Here is a 14,517-nt window from a genome sequence, read left to right as displayed (position 1 = left end):
CAATTACTACGTTAGTATTTCCTGGAGACGAGTGAAGGGAGGAGGTGCAGCATAGGGCTGTTTGGTCACTTTTGCGAAGTGACGGTAAAGCCCGATGCACGTGGAAGTGCTGCGTGATCCACTGAGCACGCAGCAGAAATGCGATCGCATCAACCACCACCAGAAAACGCCTCTGAGCAAGCAAAAGTCGAGGAGTTATAGTTAGCAAGATATGCGTCATGATGCCTCCACCAGGGTCCATGTCACTCATCCTAGTATAATTTCTCTGTGGGGTGTTGTTAACGTTATAGGAAACTGTGACAGCTCGACCAAAGGTCAATGTGTTGAAAACCACACGTTATCGTGTGGTGAAGGATGAGCTGCACTGGAATGGTATCTGGGTTGCAGAGGGTATGGTTGACGAGGGCTGCCAAACACGCCGGCGGTCGAGGCTGGCATGCCAGTATCACCAGTGGACAGAACGAAAGTGTTTCGTAGAGTTGTGTCGATGCTGCGAGCCACTACCCGAGGGATTGACCGAATAGCATACATGTACCATGGCACTCCCTGATGTAATCTATTGGATCTATCGGAGCACTTGATCGCATCCGTAAAGCGCAATGCCCTTGACGTCATCCAAACAACCCCCGTCTTCAAACTATTGTCCTGGTCTCTTGACGAGAGCGATTGTTTGCGCCAAAATGTGGAGATGCCAACTTCACAAAGTCAATTGGCATTTGGAAAATTGCACAGAAATGAGTCCGAAATGCAGTAAAATCTCTGCACGAGCACATGCAGGAGGAAGGCGCTCGTTGTGCCTGGAACGAAGCCCGCTACCGCATGGATGCACATGCGGCCGAATGTCCAACGATTGTAGCAGGTTAATGGGGCCAAGCTTGGATGCTTTTGCAAAGTCACTCATCAGGACGCACGACCTGCACCCACTTGGAGTCACGTGCTCCGTTGACAGCCCCATCCCTCGGCGAATCGTTCATTCGACTTATTCCTCCAAGATTGGCATCACACCAAGCTTCCTGCCTGTGAGCACGCCCACGACAGCTAACAATACGACCGACGTAACGTGCAACCTCTCTGAAACGCTTTCGACGGTGGCCTTTCAACGTAGCAATGGATCGCACGACGGAGAAGCTTCGCTCCAAGCACGTTCGAACCCTCGAGTTGCTGCAGAAGACCCTAGATGAAAATGCCGAGATGAAAGACAAGCTGGCAGGTCTAGCCAAGGTCCCGTTGACACCATGTGTCTGTGGAAACATCATGGTGGTGTGGTGTCAGTAGTGCTCGTTGTCGTCGTCGTCGTTTCAGCTGAGTTTGGGCCAAGGCGTGAGTCTCGCAGACCGTCTCAAGGAGGCCGAGGTCGAGATTGAAAGGCTGAAAGTGCGGCATTCCGTTGCCGTACGTCCTCGTGACTTCGGCGATGGGACGCATGCATTGACATGGGACAGTAGCTGCAACAGCAAGCCGACGCAGCGGCCGAGTCGCTGCGTGCCGCGGAACTTCTCATCGAGCAGCACATGCTCGACAAAAAATTCAACATGACATCCAACGTCGAAGTCGCTCAACGTATACGCCAACAACTAGCAGACAAAGAGGCCGAGCACGAGACGGAGAAACGCCACCTTACCCAGGTCATCCACACGCTGCAAAACCAGGTGCAGGAGCTCCAGGCAGCGCAGGCAGGGGCAATCGTGCTGGCCGAAGCCAAGCAGCGCGCTGACGACAATGCTTCCCGATCCATGGAAGCAAAGCGGGTCGCCGAAGTTGAGTGCGTCCGGCTCGCAGACATGATTGAAAAGATGAAGAAGAACGAGTGGGTACGACAATATCTCGTTGATCTGTTTGCAGTCGAGCTGACGGAGTGATCGTAGGCATATGCTAGCCAAGTGGAATCGCTCAAGGCCCAAACGCTCGTCTTTGAAGCTGAACACACTCTCGTTTATCAAAAGCTAGAGACTCGCGACCGTCAGGTTCGCGCGGCTTCGTCACGTCGAACCACTCGTGAATTGTTTGCATTGCTAGATTGACATGATGCAAAAAGAACTCGCGGAATTGCGACAGAAAACTCAACTGAGCGAGGAGGCTCTACAAGTCGAGCTGCGCATGGCAGCACACCAGGCCGAGACACTAGCCAAGGCTCAGCAACGCACGATCGCAGATGACTCCCGCGCAAGTAACTTGCTGAACAACAACCACAGCAGGGACAGCTTGCACCAGTCCCTCGCGAGTACGTTTCGGCGAGTGCTTGAGCTTCCCATGGACTTGACGCCCTTCATGATTACAGGAGAAAACCAAGCCCTGCGAGACGAAGTCGCCCAACTCCGCGCCGACCTTCATAAAGCCAACGCGTCGAAGAGTGGGTTTGCCACCCACGTCGATCTGAAAAAGGAAAATTTTCTCCTGCGACAACAAGTCGAAGAAATGCAAGCGATCCAGAAAAAATTTCTTGGGTCGGCAAGGAAAAACAACCTCACCATGATGTCGTCGCTGAGCAATCAGCGAGGTTAAGTGCCCACAAATTCAGGACAGCAACGACAATGCTGTCATGAGTGCGTTCACGTGTACCAAACACCTGTGCAACATAGCGCGTGGCATGGAGCGGGGGAGACTCAAGAGTGAATGGGAGTCTCCTTGATAAGTTAGCTGGTTCCATCGACTGCCTCAAATGCCTTGTCATCACGCTGCTCGATATAGCCATCATCATCGCTGTCGTCGTCATCGACTTGTTTGCCTTGAAGCAATTTTTGGACGTTTTCATCAGCGGCACCTTTGTCATGGCTATGCTGTGCTTGAATTTCGAGGATTTTGCGATGGAAGAGCTTCAGGGCGCATGCACGGCACACGCGAAGTTTCACGAGGCACTGCTTCTTCTCCTTGTGTTCGACATACGCAAAAAGGACTTCGTAGCTTTCGAGTCCATGACTTGCGTCGCACTTTTTGTTTCCACACACGAATTGTCCTTTGCCATCGACAACTTCACGCTCCGTCCGCCACCGTAGCCCGACCTTTCCCTCCTTGTAGCGGCTGAAATCTGCCAACGCATACTCCTTCGAGAGCTTCTGGTAGTATCGTACGGCCATGCGCACTTTCCAGTCTTTTTCACCGTCAACAGCATCCACATCGTCGTTACGGAGGAACTGATGTTTCTCCCGCAAGATAGCTTCGTCCTCAGTCAGCCACTCGGCGGCAGTGGTCGACGAAGTTTTGGACCACACTTTAAAGTCTTTCATGTACGCTTTGTGTTTTTTCTTCTTTGCATCGGTGGAAGACTTCTTCCACCGATGCTCGGAGGTCTCATCGTCGCGGGCTCGCTTCCGTTCTGCCTTCGACATGGCAGAATATAGGGCTCCAGAATAACAGTATTGCAGATATTTTTATGATTTTGGGTATTTTCCACATTTTTTTGCTTTCCCCGAGTTACTTCTTTATGGCCCTGCGTAATCAGTAAGCAGCACTACTAATAACTGGTTTACGAGCTACAATTCACAAATTTATAGCCAAATTTTCTCCAGTTTTGAAGAAGTTGTTCAAACAGGGTGACAGTTTACACGCACAAGACGACAAATAAGTGGGTGGTGGGGTGTCCGGATATATCCGGCTCAAGGGACTCGTTTTATTGGTGGAAGGGAGGAGTACTCTTTGACATCCACTGCATTTTCACTTCAGATATCACGAACATGAGCATCGCGCCTCCGTCCGACATTACCCCCTCGGCGAAGAAAGCATGGGAAGAAAGCTCCGACTTCGCCAACTACTTTTGCACCTACGGGTTCATCTACCACCAAAAGCAAATGCTGTCCGACACGTTGCGCATGCAATGCTACCGCGACGCGATTTTCGACAACGCGTCGTGCTTCAAAGACAAGGTCGTGCTCGATGTGGGCACGGGTAGTGGTATTTTGGCGATCTGGGCCGCCCAAGCTGGTGCCCGACGTGTGTACGCTGTCGAGGCGACCGACATGGCCGTGCAGGCCCGTCGCGTCGTCGCTGCCAACAAGCAAGACCACATCGTGACCGTGATCCAATCCAAGATCGAAGACGTCACCCTCCCTGAACAAGTCGACATCATCATTTCGGAATGGATGGGATACTTCTTGATGCGTGAATCCATGTTCGACTCGGTGTTGCTCGCCCGTGACCGGTGGTTAAAGCCCGGTGGTGCGCTGTATCCGTCGCACGCCACCATGTACATTGCACCTCTTGGCATGGAACAAGCGGCGTTGAAGCGCTTCAATGAGTTCTCGAACGCCATGGACGAGTGGACGGTGTTTGTTCAAGAAACCAAGGACATGTGGGGTGTCGACATGTCGTGTCTCGGCAACGCGTTCCGAGAAGAACAGGAGCAGTACTCGCTCAAGACGTCGCAGTTCGTCGAATTGAGCGCGGAAGACGTGATTGGGGACGAAGCCACCATCAAGTTCCTCGACCTGAACAAATGTACGTTGGAAGATGTTGCGTCAGTCAAGTCGGATTTCAGCGTCACGTTCACCAACACAACTCGATTCGGCGCGTTCGGTGGCTGGTTCGACGTCGACTTTCACGGGTCGGAAGAGAACCCGGCCGTGTCCAAGGTCAAGCTGTCCACGTCGCCTTACGTTCAAACAACACATTGGGGCCAGCAAGCGTTCCCACTGTCGCCGATCCAAGTGTGCGAAGGCGACGTCGTCAAGGGCCACGTCGAAGTCGTCCGTCGCTCCGACAATCAGCGCCTCATGAACGTCAAGTTTGATTATCAAATGGAGTACCAAGGACAGTCCCGCGACCAACCCAAGCACTCGGCGATTTTCCAGGTCGAATAATTAACTTGAGCGACGATGAGCGAATATCTCACCTGACTTTGTGGTGGAACATTTGACATGCGCTCCGGATAAATCGAAGTTCCGGAATTCTTGAACTGACATGTGAATTGGATTTCGAAGTCAAGACAAGCCTTCACGGGGGTGTGCAACATGAGAAGTGCCGATGAATTGGAGGATGGTGAAGCGACGACAGTGTGGAGTGAGCGGTCACAAGCGATGGCTCTTGTTGGCATCGGCGTGTCGGCGCTTGTGGCTGCGGTTTTGCATGGCCAGTCAGCATCTGATGCCGACGATCGAGCAAACGAACGTGACCGCAATACGCGTCTTTCGACAATGTATCATCGAATGAAGGACATCCAAGATATGTATAACAAAGCAGTCGTGAACGACAAGCGGCTTGCTATCGCTCGCCGTCGCCGCGACAAATTTGTGCAACACTCGGTGGCATCGCAACGCGCGGAGGCTGCGCGTATCGTAGAGGGGTTCGAGATTCACCTCCATGAGTCGCATGCAAGGCACATGCAAGCGTGCATAGCGATGAAGCATGATTTCTTTGGTGCTTTACCCCAAACCTCTCAACCGACCGCATCTATCGACGACCCTCTTCTGAGCTTAAGCCTCAAAGATTCTCCTCCGATCGTATCCCTCGACGACCCACCTCCAACTGAAGAAAGCATGAACAAGACTCCTACCACCCGCAGCACCTATGATGCGTTGGTGTCGATCGCGCTTGTTTTGTCAGCACTGTCAATGTTTTTCTACCGCCTGTGTAAGCAGCGGCCGACAAGAAGATCCGACCACCGCAGTCGACGACAGACCGATGCATTCGAGAGCGATGACGACGTGGCTCAATCTTCTGGCAGCAGCTATAGTGACGACGAAAGTGGTGACGACGTCTTGCATTGAATTGTTGAGGACCATTGGATTCATACACACACAAACCACTCGTTGTACACACTCTTGCCAAGGACACCGTGCCATCAAACAGATCGATCTCGTAGTGACCAGCGAGCTTACGGAAAGGAGTTTGTCCGAAGTGGCGAGCTCGCGTTTTGCTGTGGTGGTGGCTATGTTTGCAAACCCATCATGCGGCTGATCCCGTGCCTTCATTGAAGCTCACTGCCTCCAAGATGTGAAATGCAGTCCCTTCCATGACCTCCGATGTAGTGCATGCTTGCGCTCTAGACGATGACGGCTAGACATGCTGCGCACTTCGCAGGCCTGAAGCGGTCAGTGGAATGCGTCAAAGCGTCAAAATGTCCACCTAAAGCGGTACTCGACAATGATTGGGTAATCCCGCCTTTCACGATGAAATAGCCAATGAAATCGAAGGATTCAAATTCAGTCCATCCATCCACAAAGTGCACGGGCAATCGCGTCATGCTCGGCACAGCACTGGCGATGGCCGCATGCCGTGGGTCCCAAAGGCTCTTTAGCACAAAACGTCTAGTTCAGAAGGGCGTTGTATCACCCCATCTCGTCGTCCCGGCGCACATTCCTCGACCGCCGTACACAACGAGTGCAGAAATGCCGCCGTTCCCACCTTTTATTCCCATCCTCGACAATGACGATCAACTGCGGCTACGAGAAGCTTGTGCGCTAGCACGAGACATTGTGCAGTTTGCTGGCTCGCTTGTAGAGGTTGGTCGCACCACGGACGACATCGACCGCGTGGTCCACGAAGAAATCTGCCGACGCGGGGCGTACCCGTCGCCGCTTCTCTACGGCGGCTTTCCCAAGTCGATTTGCACTTCCGTGAACGAGATTGTTGTCCATGGTATTCCAGACAGGTAAAAGGCGACATGCATCTCCTCTCTGCATTGAGTGACTCTCATTGCGAGCATGCAGCCGACCTCTCGAAGACGGCGACCTCGTCAACATTGACGTATCTGTTTTCTTGAACGGATTCCACGGCGATACATCGTACACGTATCAAGTGGGGTCGGTTGATGCTGCTGGCCAAGCGTTGATCGCCGCAACCAAGCGTGCCCTCGACGAATCGATTTCAGTTTGCAAGGCTGGCGTTCCATTCCACGCGATCGGGGCCAAGGTCCATGAAGTTGCCACGTCTACGTCGCACGGCATCATCCACGAATTTTGTGGCCATGGCATTGGTCGGACGTTTCACGCGCTGCCGCTGATTCTCCACTTCCCCAACGCGGAACGCGGTGAGATGCTGCCTGGCATGGCGTTTACGATCGAGCCTGCATTGTGCGAAGGCCAGAACGAGGTACGGGCGGCGCGCGCTCACGCATGCAAGAGATAGCGAAACTCACCGGTGGGATGCTGTGTATAGATCGTATACTGGGACGACGAGTGGACCGTCGCAACCGCGGACGGCAAGAGATCGGCCCAGTTTGAGCACACGATTCTCGTGACCGACGACGGCGGCTTCGACATCTTGACCTTATAATGCATGCCAAATAATCTACGATAAGAGATCGCAATGGCGACTTTAACGTGGCATGGTTGCCGTCGATGCTTGGAGGACGCCGTGCAGCTATTTGTGTCTCTGTGAGTGTGAAAAGTCGACATATCGACCAATTTCGTGTGCGCCATTGCTCTGGCGGCATGCAAGCACGTGGGGTCAGGTGTCGACAAAAAGCGTTGATCACTCACAGCATTAGTGCTTCCGTCGCTGGGCAGGGAGCGCACGATTCAATGACATGGGGCTATAGCCAGGACGGTGCAGGGGTCGTGTGCGCATGCATGCCGACAAAAGTTCGGCTTGGGCACATCCAGGTTCGAACTTTTGGCATGACAGACGTGGATCGAGCGTACGAGTCGCGAATATCAAAGTGATGACCATCAAAGTTTCCATGCATGAGGCGAGAAGAGTACGTGCTGCTAGTTTGTAGTGACTGTGGGTGAGTGCAAGAGGGCTAGCCATGGTCATCCGTGGCTTCGCTAAGGTTTCAAGTGTTTCAGGTATTGGTAGACATTCGGTCGCGCAACGTCGAGTGGTCTCCGTCAACACAATGGAGAGGTCCTTTCATTGGTATCGGTTAGCTTTGCACTGGCAATTGCAGTTTGACGTCGAGGGGCTTCAAACTTGGGGCGGCCCCAGCGATACTGAGCCACGCGAGGCCATAGTACGAATGGAGGACGTCGGGGTAGACGGCGGGGAACTTGGCGACGCCGCCATGTTTGTGTTGACAGGACAAAATGAAGCGCTCGCACGATGGAATGTCCACGAGGCCGTGGTGCCCCAGCAGATGTAGACTCGCGCCGTTCCAAAATGCATAACACGTGTCGGGGTCCTTGTTCGTCCGGCCTTGAAAGCCATGCTGTTGCCGCATGAGCAGCCAATGTTGCAACTGCGTCAAGTCGAACGTGGCTTGGACAAGGCGGCCACTGAGCACGAGGGATGCGATCCCGCAGTAAGTCACGCCGCCTTGCGCTTCGAGGCCTGGATAACTCCCCAACCCTCCTTCGTAGGTCTGTCCGTGGATGAGTGCATCGTGGGTCGTTGTGGAATCACACACAGAACGGCTTACCGCACATGCACTGACAAATCGGACAACCCCATCGCGATCGACACCACTCCAATCTCCCAACATGTGCGAGATCGCACACGCGCAGTAGACAAATCGCATATCTTCTTCGGTTCCAAGAGAGCTCGCCATGAACCTATCACACAAACAAAACATGTCGACAAGATTCACGGCGACTAGGTGCGGCAACGGAGAGGTAGGATGGCTAACCCTCCTGTGACTGGATTCTGGAGCGACTTGAGCGACTGCACGATAGCAGCCTTATTGACGCGGGCCAAGTTGTCGCCGAGCGTTTTTAAAATCGCGAGTGCAGCGTAGGTGCTGGCGATGTGGGCTGCGTCGTACGTCGTGCTCTCGTATTCCTTCGGTCCCTTGAAGAAAGCGTTTCCAAGCCACGTTGATCCACGGAAACCGCAATCGGCTGCATTGATAGACTTGTCCCGGCTGTCGGGGTGCACTTGCAGTGCGTACACGAAGTCGATGATGGCCTTCTTGTCCACGCGATCCAGCTCACCGAGTAGAGCGAGTCCTTGAACGCAGAAAAACAATAGGACAACGCGATGATGATCCTGTCGTGCGTATGGCTCGGGCAGCTGCCGCAGGTTCCGGAGGAAGTACATCACGTGCGATTCCTTCTCCATGTTGCGATCGATTAGCGGCCAGACGACACTTCATAATACAAACGTACGATTGGTTGAAATACCTGAACTCCATAGAATAATCAAATCTTATTGGTTGAAAAGGTTCGCACCATTTCCGATTTTGCTCGATGAAGGAAAACTTGAAGGCAGCATGCACCGACTACGCAGGACAAGTGTTTGAGCGGAACCACGTGACCCAGGCGCTGGAGGAGCGCATCGCACTTGCCATGTACAAGATCGACGAGGCGTCGGCGTTGGTGGATGCGCATGTAGACTTGGAAATGGATGACGAAACCCGCGAGTCCATCGCGTTGCTTCTCCACCGCAGCGAGTTGTTGCAGCGGCAATTTCGCGCGATCGACCACATGGAGCGGATAGTAGACGCCATGGCTGCTTCAACGAAACAGATCCAGGAACGCATGGAGGCTGTGCAGAAACATGCCGAGCCCATTTTGAACCCCACGCAGATTTCAGCAATGCTCAAGCGGACGTTGGCCCTCGGACGCAAGGTGTGCTTTGGAAAATGTCCATGCTGTCACGTGGTCATCGTGCGTTGTGTAGAAAGCAAGTAGTTCGGGTGATACGTCCGCTGTGAACACTATCGCATGGGAACCTGTCACGTTCATTCCAAGCACGTCAACGTGTATGAAGCGACTGGACGAGATCATGGCGCACAGACCCGACGAGATCGCCGCGGCGTACACGACACCTTCCATTTCATCGACTGAAATTGATAAAGCAGTCTGATGGACACGACGGGTGCAACAGGCTTATTCCCTTATCGCAATCAGGGCACACGGGGTAGTACGGCAACGTGATCTAAATGTGAACGAAGGAACTCTCGTTCTCAAGCTGTCCTGCACGTGCCTTCTTCTTCGGCCTCCATGATGATTCGATGCATACTGGAAGGGGTGGGTGGGAGCGACGGGGGTTGCTTGAAGTCGAAGCGGGACAAGCGCTTGTGTCGTTCGCGGTGCCATTTTTGCCACCTACTACCAGGTCAAGATCGTATTCTTGTGGGCTTGTCGAGTTAGTTACCGCTTTCGGACTGCTTTGAATCGAAGACGATGTTGTCGGAGGAGTTCTTCTGGTGCAATGTTGTCGCACGAGTTTATGAGCACGGCCGACAAGGCCGAGTTCGGAAACGGGACCTAAGAACGAATGACGTGACATCAGTTTGATAGTAACGCAAAGGAGGGAGCTCGCGGTATACCGGGGACATGCTGAGGCGTTTATACTTGAGCGGGGACACGATCTACATGAACGCATGTTGGTTCAGCACATTATTCGACGACGACTCTTCGACGACACCACCAACCAACAGCTCGGTTGTACCTTGTGCGGCGGCGTCAGCAACTGGAGTTGGGACGTAACGTTGTTGTTGGAAGCGTTGGTCGTTTTCGCCGAATTTTGAACTGGAGTCGGCGGTCGACTGAACGTGAGCAGCTGATGCGCCAAGTGCAGTGTGTCCGAGTCCAAGCCCGTCACGGGCACCATCTCTCTCGTCTCTGCTGCTGTCTTCCTGCGAACAGGTTGTATTATTGCGCGGGGCTTGCTCTTCATGCGTCTCTCGAGCGATCTTTTCCCAGGCGGCCACGTTCGGAAATGGCCTCTATTTGAATTCCACGGTAACGGACTCGGCAAATGACATTCCTCGGCATCTTCGATTCCCGGGCAAAATTCATATTGGGAGGCCACCGGATAAATTTGAACTTCCCGCGACAGGATTGGCTGTGTTATCCGGAATGCCTCCGCACGAACCGGCGCGGCGGTCGCGCAGCACACTACTTGCACGCGTGGCAACGAGACAAGCATGTAGATCCACACAGGGATGGACGCACACGTGTCGACGGAAGCGAATGCGCCCCGGAAGTGGGCATAACTTTTTGCGAGTCAAAAAGGTTGGTCTGCCCCATGTGGCGTCGCTGCCGACACAACGATTGTTTAATGTGTAGAGGTGAGAAAGTTGTCGGGCAAGCATTTTCAGTTGGATAACTTCGCCGACAGGACGGCGGCGACGACGACGGCGCGTGTAGGGTACGACCGAGCACCGCGTCTAGGAGGGTGTGCTGCACTAACGGTTTCACGAGGTCAATTTGGCACTGCCATATTTAGCAGAGAGAGGGTACAACGGATACAGGCATTGCCATGGAGGACTGCGTCGCGCGAGGTGGCATCTCTCACGTCCTCGCGCAGGTGAGTCTCGTGCTTCGCTGACGTGGAAGATCACCGGAGGGTTTGACATCCTATATGGTCAGGCGCGGGCGTCCCTGAAGCATCCATCTCGGCCGTTCACACCAAAGACAGGGAGTACGAGACCATATGTCGGCATCCCTTGCTAACGCTCATTTGGTGAGATGTAGATCGGCCACTCTTTCATGGCGACGACTACCGCCCCGGTTCTCGACCCAGCTCGACGTACTCGCAGGATGGAGCGGAGTACACCAAGCCTCAGAGCCCTCAGGTGGCGTCGTCGGTGACAACACACACAGTCACAGGTCGGCGTTCCTCATGTCGACGCCGTGGGAGTGACCATCGCACCAACGACGATGGTGACAATGAAGGAGGCGGAAACGATTCAGGTGAGCTGTCATGCCATGGTCCAAACCAATCGAGTGCATCTGGGCGTGAAGACAACCAAGGTGCGGATGCGGCATCACGCCCGTCCAGCGTGTTGGCAGCTGGCCCGACGTCCCCGTTGTGCGACTCGGCGCGGTCTCAAGTGGCGCCTGACGACGACGACCACGATGCTAAATCGCGCTTCGACGAGTTCAAGGACCAAGAAGACGAAGTCGATCCCTCTTGCTACGCCACACCAGTGCGTCGACTCCCCGTCATGGCCATGGTGTAACATGTCCAATTTTGTAGGAGTCCCTGCACATGACGCTACTTCAACTTCAGTTGGCTTTGCGTGACGTCGAGAATGGCCATGCTGCCGCCACCTCCTTTGGCGCCGTCAAGAAGTGGACCAACCAACTCTTCCACGATGTCCACCTACTTCGCCATGACGATGGCGGCTCACGCGCGTCGACATCATCTTGTAAGACTACCTGAATCGATAATGCCGTGCTATTGACGCGTTCATTGCAGCCGCCGCTGTTGCTACGACCTACGCCGCGTGCCTGACGCAGCTCTTAAGCCTTGTTGAAAAAACGGCAGAAGATCACATAATTGGACTCGTCCATGCGGCCATGCAGGTACAACTAGATGAAAGGACATGACGTCAGGATGAACGTGGATTGCACAGCTATGGGCGTGTCATTTGTCGCCTGGGACCCACGACAACCAACACGGACGCCTCCTCGTCGGTGCATGCAAGCGGCTATTCATGTTGAGCAAAGATCCGGTCAATGACGACCGGTTTTGCCACGTAGCAGTCGTCGAGACGCTGCTGGGGGTATTTTCAACCAAGATCTCGCACGGGGTGCCCACCCAAGTCCTCATTTACGTTGCTGGCGCCCTGAAGAACGTGTCGGGGTCCTCCAGAATGGTCACTTTGCTCGCCACGAACGGCGCAATTGGCATTTTCGCCAAAGCACTCGAGGTGCGGCGTTGATACCTATTGGCGGTGATCGTGCTAGTTCCCAAGCTATTCTCGTGCATAGGTAACGTTTGACAAGGACGTGAACGCGGCGGCACAAGTTCTTGTCCAAGTCACTGCAATCCTGCGCAACCTGGCCGAACACAAGCAATGCCTCAAGCAGTTTTGGCATGCCCAAGTGATCCAAGCGCTCTGTGACTTGCTACCGACCTACTCATCGCACGGCGAGCTCGTACTGAATGCTTGTCGCGTGCTGAGCAAGCTCACCTTGCACGAAGCTGGGCGAACTCAAGCCAACAAGGACGGCGACAACCTGCGCCACTTGCTGCATCTGCTCGACGGTGTCACTTCCTCCCGGCACCACGACGCGGCGCTTGTCATCCGCCTTGCATTCATCCTCGGCAATCTCACTGCCACCAACGATCGCAACCGCAAAGCCATCTACACGAACGGCGCGGTCCCGCACCTTTTGCGCCTGTTGAAGGAATATCACATCCGGTATACGGACAAGCATCCGGATAATGCTTCCAATGCGACTGCGGAGGACGTTCTTGTCAAGTTGGTGCGGCTTCTGGCGAATGCCGCGATCCACGCGTCCGTGGGGCCGACACTGGGCTCGCTACCTGGTATCGAAGTCCTAATTGATATCCTCGACCATGCGAAGGCAGAGAGACATGAAGAGCTGATGCTGAACGTGGTCAGCTGTCTCACCAACTTGTCCTTCTACGCGACGGAAGCAGCGGCCACGAACGTCATCACAGTGCACCGCCTTAGGTTATCGCGCGATTTGGCCAGCATTCTGGTCGATCCAAATGACGAAGCAGTTGTGGAAGCCACGCGCGCGTTTGGGAACCTCAGCCGATTCCCCGACGTTCTTGGTACAATGCTCGCCACCGACTCGACCCTTCTACCCACGTTTGTCATGCTTCTCGACCACGCAAACCGAGACGTTGTCTTCACCGTGTGCGGAGTTCTCATGAATACTGCGCTGGATCAACGCACTCGTGGTCGATTGCACGCTATCTCGATCCCCATCTCTGACAGCGACACTTCGATCGTGGACACACGTGACTTGCTCGTCGGTCTCTTTCGCCACGCAGGCCTCAAGGACCTCGCGATGAGCACGATGGTGTGCAAAGTGCTATTCAACCTAGTTCTTTCCGCTCAGTCGAAGACGTCTTCGGAAGTTGCGTATGTCGACACGCCTACCGGTCGATTGCTGTTGTCGACGTTGGAGGAACTCGTTGATGCCATCGCCGACTCGGTGACTGAAGCGGAGGTCGAATTTGCCAGCGTCGCACATGCACTCATGCGGAGTTTGGTCAAATAGAGTGGGGCATTTGCATGTAATATCAAGGAACACCTCGACATGATATCAGCCACTCATCCCGCATATCCCTGCGCTGCCTCTATCATGGCCATCGAGTATTTCAGCAGGAGGCTTCAGACGGCCCAACATGGCGATCTTGATCCATTCGTTCATCGACAGGTGCAACACGGCTTCGCCACTGCTGCCGCTTCAACCTTAAGCGCAAGTTAGTCCTTCTAACTGGCGCCATGCAAGCGAGTGCGAACGACGCGCTGTTCCAATTTACAGTGGTCAACATCATCGAGGGAAAAAAAGGCCAAAATTTGATCAAATCAACACAAAATCATCTCAAATTTCGTATGTGGATAGTATTATCGATAACATACAACATTTGAGATTTACGAAACATAAATAAATATCCGGATAGAATCTGGTATGTTGGGGCAACCCTGCACTTCCCAAAAATTGCAAAGCAAGCCATGTGTGGCCAAAAACGCAAGCATGCGGAACGTCAGGACGCAGCGGAGCCTGGAGATGATATAATTGCATTAAGGGTGGTAAGCAACACCAGGAAACAGTACGAGACAACACTTGCCCGCTTGGCTCGATGGTTGGAGCAAGAGGCACCCCTCTTGTATTGAAAATGGCACCATAGTACTGCCGTTGAGTGTGTCAGTGTGTAAAGCATTGCTGACGTACTCGACTTTCAAACGAAATCGCCAAGGAGTTGAGCTCGTAC

At 53.7% G+C, this 14,517-nt stretch overlaps 8 protein-coding genes across 8 annotated transcripts; 5 read left to right on the top strand and 3 right to left on the bottom strand.

The window, feature by feature from the left end:
• The first annotated feature begins 1,087 nt into the window (after window positions 1-1,087).
• On the top strand, window positions 1,088-2,579 carry H310_01665 (hypothetical protein). Its single transcript, XM_008864849.1, has 6 exons — window positions 1,088-1,221; window positions 1,276-1,392; window positions 1,446-1,811; window positions 1,866-1,964; window positions 2,017-2,221; window positions 2,279-2,579. The coding sequence occupies exons 1-6, from the start codon at window positions 1,108-1,110 to the stop codon at window positions 2,500-2,502; spliced, it is 1,125 nt and encodes a 374-aa protein (XP_008863071.1). The 5' UTR covers window positions 1,088-1,107; the 3' UTR covers window positions 2,503-2,579.
• H310_01664 (hypothetical protein) lies at window positions 2,508-3,346 on the bottom strand. Its single transcript, XM_008864848.1, has one exon. It carries the CDS (start codon window positions 3,324-3,326, stop codon window positions 2,634-2,636), a length of 693 nt encoding a protein of 230 aa, XP_008863070.1. The 5' UTR covers window positions 3,327-3,346; the 3' UTR covers window positions 2,508-2,633.
• Window positions 3,347-3,643: 297 nt separating this feature from the next.
• H310_01663 (hypothetical protein) lies at window positions 3,644-4,876 on the top strand. Its single transcript, XM_008864847.1, has one exon. It carries the CDS (start codon window positions 3,672-3,674, stop codon window positions 4,791-4,793), a length of 1,122 nt encoding a protein of 373 aa, XP_008863069.1. The 5' UTR covers window positions 3,644-3,671; the 3' UTR covers window positions 4,794-4,876.
• Window positions 4,877-6,136: 1,260 nt separating this feature from the next.
• H310_01662 (methionine aminopeptidase, type I) lies at window positions 6,137-7,259 on the top strand. The gene is made up of 3 exons (XM_008864846.1): window positions 6,137-6,583; window positions 6,642-7,023; window positions 7,090-7,259. The coding sequence occupies exons 1-3, from the start codon at window positions 6,174-6,176 to the stop codon at window positions 7,204-7,206; spliced, it is 909 nt and encodes a 302-aa protein (XP_008863068.1). The 5' UTR covers window positions 6,137-6,173; the 3' UTR covers window positions 7,207-7,259.
• A 491-nt stretch (window positions 7,260-7,750) lies between these two features.
• Window positions 7,751-8,960, bottom strand: H310_01661 (hypothetical protein). The gene is made up of 3 exons (XM_008864845.1): window positions 8,498-8,960; window positions 8,291-8,423; window positions 7,751-8,233 (listed from the first exon to the last, which is right to left on the bottom strand). Exons 1-3 carry the CDS (start codon window positions 8,926-8,928, stop codon window positions 7,799-7,801), a joined length of 999 nt encoding a protein of 332 aa, XP_008863067.1. The 5' UTR covers window positions 8,929-8,960; the 3' UTR covers window positions 7,751-7,798.
• A 91-nt stretch (window positions 8,961-9,051) lies between these two features.
• Window positions 9,052-9,787, top strand: H310_01660 (hypothetical protein). The gene is made up of 2 exons (XM_008864844.1): window positions 9,052-9,437; window positions 9,490-9,787. The coding sequence occupies exons 1-2, from the start codon at window positions 9,057-9,059 to the stop codon at window positions 9,673-9,675; spliced, it is 567 nt and encodes a 188-aa protein (XP_008863066.1). The 5' UTR covers window positions 9,052-9,056; the 3' UTR covers window positions 9,676-9,787.
• H310_01659 (hypothetical protein) lies at window positions 9,611-10,574 on the bottom strand. Its single transcript, XM_008864843.1, has 4 exons — window positions 10,264-10,574; window positions 10,142-10,183; window positions 9,967-10,079; window positions 9,611-9,917 (listed from the first exon to the last, which is right to left on the bottom strand). The coding sequence occupies exons 1-4, from the start codon at window positions 10,489-10,491 to the stop codon at window positions 9,776-9,778; spliced, it is 525 nt and encodes a 174-aa protein (XP_008863065.1). The 5' UTR covers window positions 10,492-10,574; the 3' UTR covers window positions 9,611-9,775.
• Window positions 10,575-10,926: 352 nt separating this feature from the next.
• Window positions 10,927-13,907, top strand: H310_01658 (hypothetical protein). The gene is made up of 9 exons (XM_008864842.1): window positions 10,927-10,965; window positions 11,019-11,124; window positions 11,187-11,238; window positions 11,292-11,510; window positions 11,562-11,746; window positions 11,797-11,968; window positions 12,019-12,125; window positions 12,176-12,472; window positions 12,534-13,907. Exons 2-9 carry the CDS (start codon window positions 11,077-11,079, stop codon window positions 13,797-13,799), a joined length of 2,346 nt encoding a protein of 781 aa, XP_008863064.1. The 5' UTR covers window positions 10,927-10,965; window positions 11,019-11,076; the 3' UTR covers window positions 13,800-13,907.
• The last annotated feature ends 610 nt before the right edge of the window (window positions 13,908-14,517 follow it).

This window comes from Aphanomyces invadans (genome assembly GCF_000520115.1).
Source record: "Aphanomyces invadans strain NJM9701 unplaced genomic scaffold supercont1.2, whole genome shotgun sequence".
NCBI classification, from domain to species: Eukaryota; Oomycota; class Saprolegniomycetes; order Saprolegniales; family Verrucalvaceae; genus Aphanomyces; species Aphanomyces invadans.
Note: the sequence above shows the minus strand (reverse complement) of the source record. Positions and strands in the feature narration are given on the sequence as shown.